Below are 11,213 nucleotides of genomic sequence, written 5' to 3' on the forward strand. Positions count from 1 at the left end.
GCGGCGCGTACCTTCCCCTCCCGTCCCCTCCGGCCACACGTCAGCAGAAATGGCTGCACCGCCGAGGCGCTGGCGCTGCGCCCCGAAGCGCGGCGTTAAGCCCGGCACGGCAGCACGCCCCGCCGAGAGGTGCCCCCCCCCGCCCGCCACCCCCGGGCTCGGCCACCGGCCTCGGCGGGGACAACCGGGCTGACGGGCAGCCGCGCCGGGAGCCCACGGGCAGCGGCAGCCGCCGCATCCCTCAGGAGGCTGCGCCGAGCGCGGGAGCCGGCGCCGGAGGCCGTCCGAGAGCCATCGCCCCTCAGCCTCCCCCGCGCGCCGGCTCCCCCTCAGGCCACGCTTCCCGCCGCCGGCGCCGCGCGGCCTCCCCGGGCGCTGCCCGCCCCGCCGCGCGCTCACTTGTCCCTGATGATCGTCTGGAGCTCCCGGAGCTGGTCGTTCATGGGCAGCAGCTTCAGCTGCGGCCCGAGCGGCGGCGCGCCGCCCTCCCCGGCGGGGATCGGCGGCGCCGCCGCCGCCACCACCACCCCCCCGTTGCTGCTGCTGCTGTCCGGGCTGGGGCTGCCGCTGTCCTCGCCGGGCTCCGCGAAGCGGATCAGCCGGGAGCCGCCGCCCGCTGTCGCTGTCGCCGCCGCCGGCTGCTCGTCCTGCGGCCGCGGGCCCAGCCGCTGGTTCTGGCAGGGCATCGCCTCCATGCGCCGGGGCGCGCCCCCGCCCCCCCGCGCCGGCCCTCGCCGCCACGCGCCGCGCCGGCCCCGCTTGCGCCGCCGCCGGCGGGGGGCAGGGGGCAGCGCGCCGGCCCGCCCTCGCTCTATTGGCTGCCGGCGCCGCCACTCAAGGCCGCGGCGGGAGCGCAGGCACGGGAGCCGGGCGGGGCGGGGCGGGGCGCTCCTGTCGGCACCTCCCGGCGCGGTGACGTCTCCTCCCCGGCGCTTTTCCGCGCTTCGCGCCTCTGCCTCGAGCCCCTCGCGCGGCGGGCACGGCGCTGGCGCGTCCGTGACGATCGTCTGGAGCTCCCGCAGCCGGTCGTTCGCGGGCAGCGGCTTCAGCTGCGGCCCCACCGCGGACGCACCGCCCTCCCCGGCGGGGACCGGCGGTGCCGCCGCCGGCACGACCCCGTTGCTGCCGCTGCTCTCCTCGGCGGGCCTCGTGAAGCGGATCAGCCGGGAGCCGCCGCCCGCTGTCGCCGCCGCCGCGGGCCCACCCGCCGGTCCCGGCGGGGCATCCCCTCCCTGCGAACCCCCGCCCCCCGCGCCGCCATGTTGCGAAGAACGTGACCGCCCCAAAGAGGAGGAAAAGGACATGAAATTTGGAACGTCCATTAGTCAGTTCACCCTGGAAAGAAAAGCAACACACAACAAGCGATAAGAACAAATAAACGCTGGAAATCCTTTGTTCCTAGGGAGAAGAAAGACATCCTCTAAAACACCTGTTTGGACTTCTCAAGTTCTATACTCAAAAGTCACACCTTACTATAAAAAGCAAGAAGAGACAAAGAATTGATGGGGTTTGTTTCCCCTCCTGTAACCAAGGCAGAGCGCGGTTTTGCTACTAACCTTCCGTAGGCAACAGAGCCACTACAGTCACAGCTTCCCACCCGGGCACAAGGAACATGCCCTGTGCCCGCAGGGAAATAAGCGGGCACAAGCTCCTGAAGCCCTGTTCATGTTCCGCTGAGCTTCCTGTCAGCGTATTAATTTTCTGCGCCTCTCGCAATATAAGGCAGGCCAAGAAAACCTGGCCTCCATAGCTATAGCAATCGGGTAGCGTTAGAACTGAGCGTGGATGGTTCGCAGGAGTCCAAAGGCCAAGCGGGACCTTCATATAAGCAGAAGAAACACTTCTTTCCTTCGACAGGAAGAGTCAAGTGCCCGAGATCCCCACACGCACACATCTACAGATAGGCTGTGGGGACCTCAAAGTACAAAAATGACTTCTCAGCCTGTGCACATCCCCTATGTGCAGCCACAGAGCTCGAGTCTCTGTGCCTTTCTTAGCCTAAGAAACAATTCCTGCTGGTGTCCCAAGGGCACCTCGGGAGGCATTCTAGGTAAGTGATTGGCCATTAAAGCAATAGAAATTAAACACATTAGTTCGCAGCAAAGTTGAGTTACTTAAACACAGTCCTACAGAGTTAGCAGCAGAGGGGACGTAAAAAGTTAGAGACGAAAGGCCAGTCTCTTACTGGAACTGCCAGCTGGGATCGCTCGCGTATGAATGATAATACTTGATTTTGGTCAACTTTTCCATTGAGAAAGGAGTCATATGGGCAGTTCAGGAAGCAACAGAAAAGAAAACCACCCACCCACAATTAATGGTTTCCTGTAATATGACTGAGATACGTAGGAGGTATTCCTGCAGCCACTTTAAAAGCATCAGAAGTTGACAGCTCAGAATTTCTACTTAGAAGACAATTATGTCCATGACTGCTAGAAGTTTGGGGCTTTTTGAGGTACGGAGCTATGGCCAGACAACAGCAGCTCTAGTTGGCGTTGGGAAGATTAACCACATTTATGTCCCAGAGCCTTACTGAACTCAAGCGGTGTTTATCCCTCTGTAATGCCTCTAATTTCAGCGGTATGAGCCACGATATACCCTAATGCGTACTGAAAAAGCACCAGAACATTTTTGTAGACAGCAATCCTGGGCTCCCTTTCAGTGAAGTGTGCTGCCTTTTGAATGACAGTCGAGTTTTCCAAACGAAGAAACCTGTGGTAAGTTTCCAAAGATTCCGAGATACGGACATGCCAACTTCTTTGCCAGAAGCTAACGCTACAATTTGAAATTCCTGAAGTCTCTTTGCTTTGCGCTTTGTGCGTTTCAGACATCCAACGGGAGTTGCCCAACCGAAATGATTCTATGTTTCTACTCAGAAAAGGGCACAGGAAAACACCTTACCCAAGAAAGGCAGACCCTCCATTGACCGAAAGCCGAAAAGTAACAAGAGCGACTAAACCCCACCAGGCTCACAGGGTATGAAAGAGTAACCAGATTTCAGAACTTACTGTCCAATACTTAATGAAATACTTGAAGACTGTTGCGGCAATGTACAAGCAATACACCAAAGAATAGGCTAAGAAGAGTAGAAAGAATTTGTAGTTAGAAAATCCAATGCAGTTATTCACCCTAGAGAACAAAAGCAAAGTCAAAATCAGGATATGTACAGCACACGGTTGTAACACAACAAGTACTACAGTTTGGGGGGGGGGGGGCGTTATTAAGCCTCTTGATCATACAACACGGTTTCATCACTAAAAAGCTCCCCTTAGTGGCCAAAATGAAATATAACTGAAGTCTCTGCTTTGCACTTGAAGCCTTCTCGCAATGCCAAGGGAAAGGACAGTTGGTATTTCTGCGATCTGTTTTAAAGTGGGTACCACGGGTAAGTTTGTCGCAGAGGCCGGCTCTAACTACTCGTGTCTGTTGCTTGTCTGCAAAAGTAATCAGATCTGGGATTTCTGTGTTTCTTTATTCAGTTGCAAAACCCAGGAGCCAGCTTCACCACTGCTTGTTTGTTTACAGACAAAACAAATAAACCCAAATCTGATTATAATTCTCCATGCCCAGGGCAACTCTAAAAAGGAACAAGGGAACACAGAGAAAAGAGAAAGCGTTTGTCTCAAAACTCAGGTCTGGAAAATCCTCTACATTTAGGATTACCAGGGAGGTTCAGGTGGGGAAGTGTTTGTGTTGCTTCTGATTTCTGAAATCTTCCTTTTTTTTTAAAAAAAAAAGGAGGAGTTCAGGAAATGCAGTGGCAGCAATTCTCAAAAAGCGTAAAGCTTCATTCATCCATGCACCGTTCTGCACAAACTGTCTCTGACCATGCACGGGAGCAGGCATCATTTCAGAAACTATCGGCGTGCAAATATTATTACTGAAAGCAACTAATAAACTGCCGCTGAAGCGATTATGTACCCACAACTAAAGGCTAAGTTGAAGGCCCTTTAAAATTTGAATAATAACCAAGGAGCGAATTAGCAGTTGGGTTTTAAATTATATTGATAGCACAGCTTTTTTACACGTAGTTTATGGAACAACCATGAATGATCCGTCTTTCAAAATATCAACCATTTCAGGCAATTTCAAAGCATCATTATTTTATCAATTTCCCTACATAAAGAGATGCGTGGTCTAAAACGAAAGAGGCATACAGGCACTATTCTGTGGCAGAAATGTATTTAAACAGCCTCTCTTTTCAGACAACTACAACGCAGCATCTAGGACATACCATGGACAGTGATGATCCATTTTTAGCACGCAGCTGCAAAAGGACAAAAAAGAAAAATGGAAGATTTTTATTTTTTTTTTAATTTGGTCCTTAATCACCAACTGCAGATCAACAGCAAAAGCCTCTGTTTTTTTAATGAGATTTCTACATGACACAAACTCAAGATGATAATGTCTCTTTGAATTTTTTAAGGTAGGGATCCTTTTATGATGGCACATTTATTACTTTTTGAAAATCAACCAATGCCCTTGGTACTCTGCAAGATACAAAGAAATTAAAATGATTCCACCCCCAGAGGGATTAAAATGTCTGCAAAACACCACAGGCAAAGGCCTGGAATATTAAAAAAAAATGAAAATAAAAGTCAAACCATCCTTTATTTTCACTTGTCGAGGTTGATCAGTTAATTGTCACTAGATGGCATGCTTTCTAGCAACTTAAGTTGATACACTTGTAGGTGTGGGGACTGCAAACACTTCAGGGCCACGACAAGCAGAAATGGAGTGCCAATGCTATCGCACGCGAACACGCGCTGTCGACTGCAGCTGGACAGAGGTACCGGGGTACCCGTCTGTGTAAAAAGACACGTGAAGGACCAGCCCATTCATGTAACCGAGTGGTGACTCTACTCCCTGCAGTGAAGAACAATCTGGTAACTTACACAGCACACGGATCAATGGTGACACCGATCAGGTTTTATTATTTTATTATTAACATTGGCCACTTTAGGGGAGGCTACTGTATTAGCGGGGGGGGGGGGGGGGGAAGAAAAAAAGAAATCAAGAAAACCGGCCAGCAACAACAAAAAGGGCTCAAGACTGGTCCGGTGTATTTGCAGAGAGCCAGAGCACAGGCAGGACAGAACCAGGAGAAGGCAAAAGGATCGGCTGTGTCAAAGTAGAAAGCTGAGACGAAGGAAAGCGGGACTGACACGCTGAACGACAGCTTCCGAGACAGCACGACCAACAGCAGCAGCAGAAGACCTGTTGAGCCGTTTGGCTCCTGACAGCCCCCAAGGTGAAACTCCCAATGCCACGTCACTGCCAGGGTCCCAGAGCCTCTTCTGCACTCCCACCTCCTTTAGCCCCTCGAGGGGACGCAGTCAGAGGGGTGAACGTGAAATACAACGGACGGACGGTGTTGACTCCCTTGCTTGAAGGCTCCTGCATTTCTGCCCGGAATTGCAGCATGTGCGCACCTGATTCACTGCTCAGGCACTGCCCCTTGGTCCTGCGCATGCCTGGAAAAAAGCAGACCTGCTGTGGGTTCCTTGTAGATCGGATCTGCTCAGGGGCGGTAAATCTAGGGACCCAGATGAGGCTGGACACCTCTGCTCTGTGCGCCAGACTGACAAACTGCAGAGATGCAGTAGATGTTTCTGGATATGCCCTAGTCCAAACCTAGCTGCTGCTTTGGCCAAGCTGGCTGGCACCTAAAACCCCTGGATGAAGGCGGCAGAGTCAGAAGAGCTGGCGAGGACTCTCTGTTAACGGGGAAACTCAAATTGCGTTTAGCATTGCCATCTTTCACGTTATGCTGTTGTCGCTGTTTGGGGCGGGCTGCAGGAAAAACAGAAGGAAGTTAAGTCCTGTTTGTTGCTGATGGAGTTGTTACTTGTAGCGTTCTAATAAATTATCTCCTTTCTTTAGGAAACATTAAGCTCCTTGTGCCTGGAGGCACCTTACGCTTTACGCCCTTGCTTCGGGTGTAGAGGATGCTCCAGGAGCGAACAGAGGTTACAGAGAGCAGAGCTGACGCAAGGGTTGTTTTAATGCAGCCGTGTAAGATGGCCACAGCGCTCGTGCCGTCCTAATTGCTGCTTGGCCAATCTTCAGAAATAAATCCCACCTTAGAGAGACACGTGAAGGTGAATTCATCTTCCCAGCAAAAGCGGTCTCTAAAATGACTGTTCATGCAAGCGCTCGCTTCCCATGAACCTAAACATCCTTGAACTCTTCTGCTGAAGCACTGAAAGCTTGGGAAGTTCTGTGAGTTAGCTTGCAATTCACCCCTGCGTCAGCCTACGGAATCACTGAAGTTTAGCTCTCACCTCTTTTAAGCCCCGTCTAATTACGCGACTTAACTACAGCGAGAACACCAGTGTTGCTGAATATGCACCAGCCTCGTCATCGTATTTTGATGTGGGGAGACAGAAGGAAAAGGTTGTTTTGCTTAAAGTTCAAGCATTTCTACGGGGCTTGACTGGTGTGGGAAAGCCAGAGCCCTCTCCGGTGCAGCTGACGTCCAGGACCTTTTTCTCACGTGTCTTGGATGCGCCCACATCCACCTGAACAGAAAGGTATAAATCTTGGAGGTTTTCCTCCCCATTTTTCTTCAGGACTGTAGTTCATTAACTACAGGAAAGGCAGTTTCATTAATGCGCATTAACCAATGACTTTCCCGTTACCACTGCTGTCTCCAATCAAAGAATCATTTATGGAAAACAAGGGCAGAGGGAACAACATGCTTTGGCAGCTTTAAGATTATATGCCCAAAGCTTTATACCCTCTTACTATTTTTTTTCAAAAGATGTATACTTAACATAATGTTAAAATCCAGCTCTTGTAAAGTGTTTGAAGCAATAAAAATGGAAACACTCCAACACCTTAGTCACTGGTAGTTAGGGTGGCTTGTGGCTACAATGTGAGAGGTTAAACAGCCTTTTCCAGTGGCTGGCATTCTGCTTAGGATTTTAGAGGCATTTTAGTTGCTTAGGATTTTAGAGGCATTTTAGTTAGGATTTTAGGTAGTTTTGTAGCCCTGTATTATCTGTAATGGGACTAACTGTAGTGATAAATTTTAAATAATTTGTATAACAGCTAATAGTATGTTCATACAACATGTGACTTGTTTGCCGTAACAAAATACTGGACAAGTTTTGCTTAGTGTTAAGGTGGACAAGAACATATTTTTGTAAGAAGAAACTCAAACTGCCATTTTTGTAACGTAATCAAACATTTTAAAACACAGCTCATTCGTGCGAGTTATTTAATTGACTATGAAATACAATTCACACTGCACTTCAAATGTATGTGTCGCTGCTCTGTTCTTAAATGTAAGGTCTGAGGATTAATAGTTCATATTTTTCTAGAAATAAGTACAACAGTCCCTATCTCCAAATCAGTACTGTGCCTTTCGGCACATATTTTACTTGCCAAAACTAATTTTCTATCTCTGAGTGAGGGGTTCTATCCCCCCCCCCCCCAGCCTTGTCCTGTTTTCCCATTTTTGATTTCTTTGCATTCATTTCTTCCCATTAATTTCCCTCTTTCTTCATATACTTCGGTGAAGCATTACCCTCCTTGTGTTCATACCCTTCCAATACTGTTGATTCTAAATTATGGTTGAGTATCATCACATTTCTTTATCCTCTAGCCTGACTCCTGAATACATTTTTCATTTCCACAGGTCCGGGGGCACTTCCATTTAGTCTGGTGCCTGCCATAACTGGAATTGTCAACATTACCGTACGAAATACAGGTTTGAGTCTCCCCTCGGCGCACTGACTATCTGGCATTCAGTGTTGATTCTTTCCATTTCATAGGAATGTTTAATAGTTACAAATCTTAGTTCTATAAATAGTCTTTATGAAATTGTACTCCGCCTTTTTACAGCTGGAAGAAATAAGTACTTGTCGCTATAAGTGAAGTTCATTACAATGTTATAATCGTATTAAACACCTTGAATGAGAAAGAACTTAAAACCTTTAATAAACTCTAACTAAGGTGTTATTTCGCCTCCATGCGCCAGGGCTTATATTTCTTCTGCTAAGCTGCTTCTATAAACTTTTCTCACTGCCAACTCTGGAGCATGCATTGATTTCTGTCTGGCGTATCCAAGCAGATGCTCCACTTCTACGCTAAATCGGCAGAAAAACGGATTTTTTTTTTTGTGGCAAGCTACTTTAAACAGGGTGAGTTTATAAAACTCGTCTGTTAGCTTTCTATGTCTATAGCATGATGTTTTTTCTTCCTGGTTAGGTCACTTTGAGAGAAGAGGTTGTTTCTCACCCCTATAGGTATATGGCCTCTTTTTCTTTGTGTCTTTCTCAGGGTTTGTGCAGTGCCTTGTACAGGTATCAATAATCTGGTATCATGTAAGTAAACTGGTATCATGTAAATAAATTGGTATCAGAAGGAGAAAGACAGGATTGGAGCTGGAAAAAAGACTGAAATAGTAGGAGGGGGAAATAAAACCAGCAGCATTGGAGAGTTGTTAAAGAAGGAACAGCAGGTAAAGGCAAAATTTGCAGGGAAAATATTAATATCAGATATATTAAGTACCTTCTTTGCCTTGAAAGTGTAGAGAAAATAAAATTATGTGTATTAGCACAGAAAATGGGAATTCTAAAGCTGATTTTTTTCTCAGTTCATTATAATGGAATATTAAAATTATTAATTAGAAAATTTTCCATCAAATACCACATAGTCATTTGATATTGTACATATATATATATGTAATGCCAGATTTTTCAGTGCAGAAAAATTTCTCATGTCTTAGCCATTTTAATTCTAAATATCCTGAATGAGGTGATACTGACTATCCTATCACATTTCCATTATGACAGTTATTTGCCAGGTATTTATCTTTAGCTTTCCTGTATTTAATTTTATTCCATTACTTCCAGCACTCCTTCGTTCTATCATCATTAATAATTTCTCACCCTTCTTAAGTGTTTACAGCATGGGGTATAGTCACCCCTTTGTTACCTGTAAACCAAGCTGCTAGCATTTAGCATTTTTAATCCCTTTTTCAAAATTAATCATCTCCTCTCCACCACTCTGCTGATAGTTTTTTCAGTGTTGGGTGAATGACAGAATGTCATTTTCAATACTCCAGCAGAACACTAAAACATGCCTCTTCGTATTTTGCATGAGGAATATATTTACTTCTTATGCAATTTGTGCTTGCTTCAGAACTTTAAAACTGTAATGGGCAAAAAAATAGTGCTAGTCTGTACTAGAAAGAGTATGAACTGAATGATCAAATGCATGTTTTCCATCTTCAATTTTAGGGTCTTATTGGAAGTAGGTAACAGGTTCTATCACTGACGCAGCGTACAGGCATATGGAACCTGCTCTTCCCTCTGTATTTAACGACGAGAAGACTGTAATAATACCGCTGCCTCAGAACAGTGTTGTGAGGTTTAACAATACATGGTTGTCGAGTGTTTTTGTAAATCTCCATTAGAGAGGCATTAGAGCCATGTCAAATGCTGTGATACCACCGTTCAGGGTTCTTTTATCCACACGCAGGGTATTCTGTGTAGCGTGTGCCCAAAGAGCTTGAAACGGTGGAAATACTGGGTGCGTATCATACATCTGAGAGCCTGTGCTGCAGGTCGGATCGATCCAGGGTGCACTGTATCTCCATACACACACTGTATGTATGAAGGCTATCTCAGCAATGCGTGCGGAAACATTGCAGAAGCATTTGAAATCACTGGAAAGATGCTGCCGTGTTGGCCAGCCTGTCTGTCCGGGCAATCCCAGACAAAGAGTCACAGTTACCACATTTTGCCTGCTCAAACTTCCATGTTGAAAAGGGCATACCGAGGGAAGCGGATGTATGGAAGCCATAAGCCTAGAATTTCTGTTTATCTCTCTGAATGATGCCACTGGGCGGCACTGTCCAGACCAAGCTCTGCCAAATGCAATTATGACAAAGAGTTAGATTAGCGACGGAGAAATGTCGCCTCTGTCGTTTAAAGTGAATCCTGGTCAGAAGCAAAGTTGCGCGTCAAAGCGCGGGCTAGAGAAAGCCTGCCTCATTAAAAATCAGCTTTAAGCCAATTGTCCTCTTCCTTTCTGTCTGTCTGTCTGTCTTTCTCCCCTGCAAACGAGCTTACAACTCTCCCTCAAGGCAAGCGCATCAGTAGTCAAGCTCTGGTAGCTTTGAAGCAATCTTTATGTGATTAAAAATGTCACACAGAGTTACAGTTACAGCTTCCTCATGGCTCTGCATGCCAATCAGCTGAGAGTATACAGGCCATTGTGAATGTAATCCATGGCATATCTCTATCTTCCGAAATTGGTGTTTAATTAGGAGTCATACTATTGCTGTGTTATTCTGCTCTCAGAGGAACTACAGCTGGGCTGTGAGCTGTTAGCCGAAGGAGTTCTCCCGAGGTGGCTCACAGCTTAACCCCGGGAAAGGTGTGGAATACAGAACTAGGTCCGTGCGGAGACGTGCTGTGCCACGTGCCGTCTAGATCACACCTTCCCCTCCGGCCGCGCTCCCCTCACGGCTCTGCGGGCCGAGGCCTGTCTGCGCCCGAGCCGAGGAAACCGCCGGGGCAGCTGCTCTGCGGGGTCCCCAAAATCTGCCGAGGGACGTGTGCCAGCTCGGGCCCCTCTTCTCGTCCGACAGCGACGTGGGTGTCCGGCTGCACGTCGAGGAAGCGTGAGAGCGCGAACCAGCAGTTCGGAAGAAGCGCCTTACCGAACAAGAGAGACTTTATATAAAGTGCCGCCGTATTAATGGAGCCGCTGACCAACACGAGCGGTGCTCGCGGTTGTGTGGTTTGGGCTTGAGGGCCCCCGTATTTCAACAGTCCAATTCCTTCGGACAAGGATGCCTTTATCTGTACAGTCAGAACAGGACTCTGAGGAGGAGGCGACGGCTCGGGAGGGGCTCGGCCGCCCCCCAGCTCGGCAGGGACGCGCCCGTCCCCCTCGGGCCGCCGTGGCAGGGCTGAGGGCGGCCTCGGCGCGCTCCCGCCTCCCCGCTGCCCCCCGGCCAGACCAAACGGCCCCGGCGGGCGGGCGGGCGGGCGGGAAAGCCGCGCGGCCGCAGGAGGCGGCTGCAGGGCGAGGGCTCTGCGGGGCGGGAGCGCGGCCTGGGCGGGCTGCGGGGCGCTGCCATGGCGACGTGCCCCGCCTTCTCCTCAGGGCGGCCGGGCCGGCAGCGAGGCTCCGCCCCGCCGCTCCTCCCAGCGGGTCCGCCGGCGTCCCACAATCCTCTCCGCTCCGGCCCTCGCAGG

General features: G+C 49.1%; 1 protein-coding gene across 1 annotated transcript in view; it reads right to left on the reverse strand.

The window, feature by feature from the left end:
• LOC132318157 (uracil phosphoribosyltransferase homolog) overlaps positions 1 to 695 on the reverse strand; it is an 18,422-nt gene extending 17,727 nt beyond the window's left edge. Inside the window, exon 1 of the mRNA XM_059824478.1 lies at positions 400 to 695. Within this exon, the coding sequence (XP_059680461.1) occupies positions 400 to 695 (296 nt within the window). The remainder of the gene's footprint in view (positions 1 to 399) is intronic.
• Between the last annotated feature and the right edge of the window lie 10,518 nt (positions 696 to 11,213).

This window comes from Gavia stellata, chromosome 14 (genome assembly GCF_030936135.1).
Source record: "Gavia stellata isolate bGavSte3 chromosome 14, bGavSte3.hap2, whole genome shotgun sequence".
In the NCBI taxonomy this organism is placed as follows: domain Eukaryota; kingdom Metazoa; phylum Chordata; class Aves; order Gaviiformes; family Gaviidae; genus Gavia; species Gavia stellata.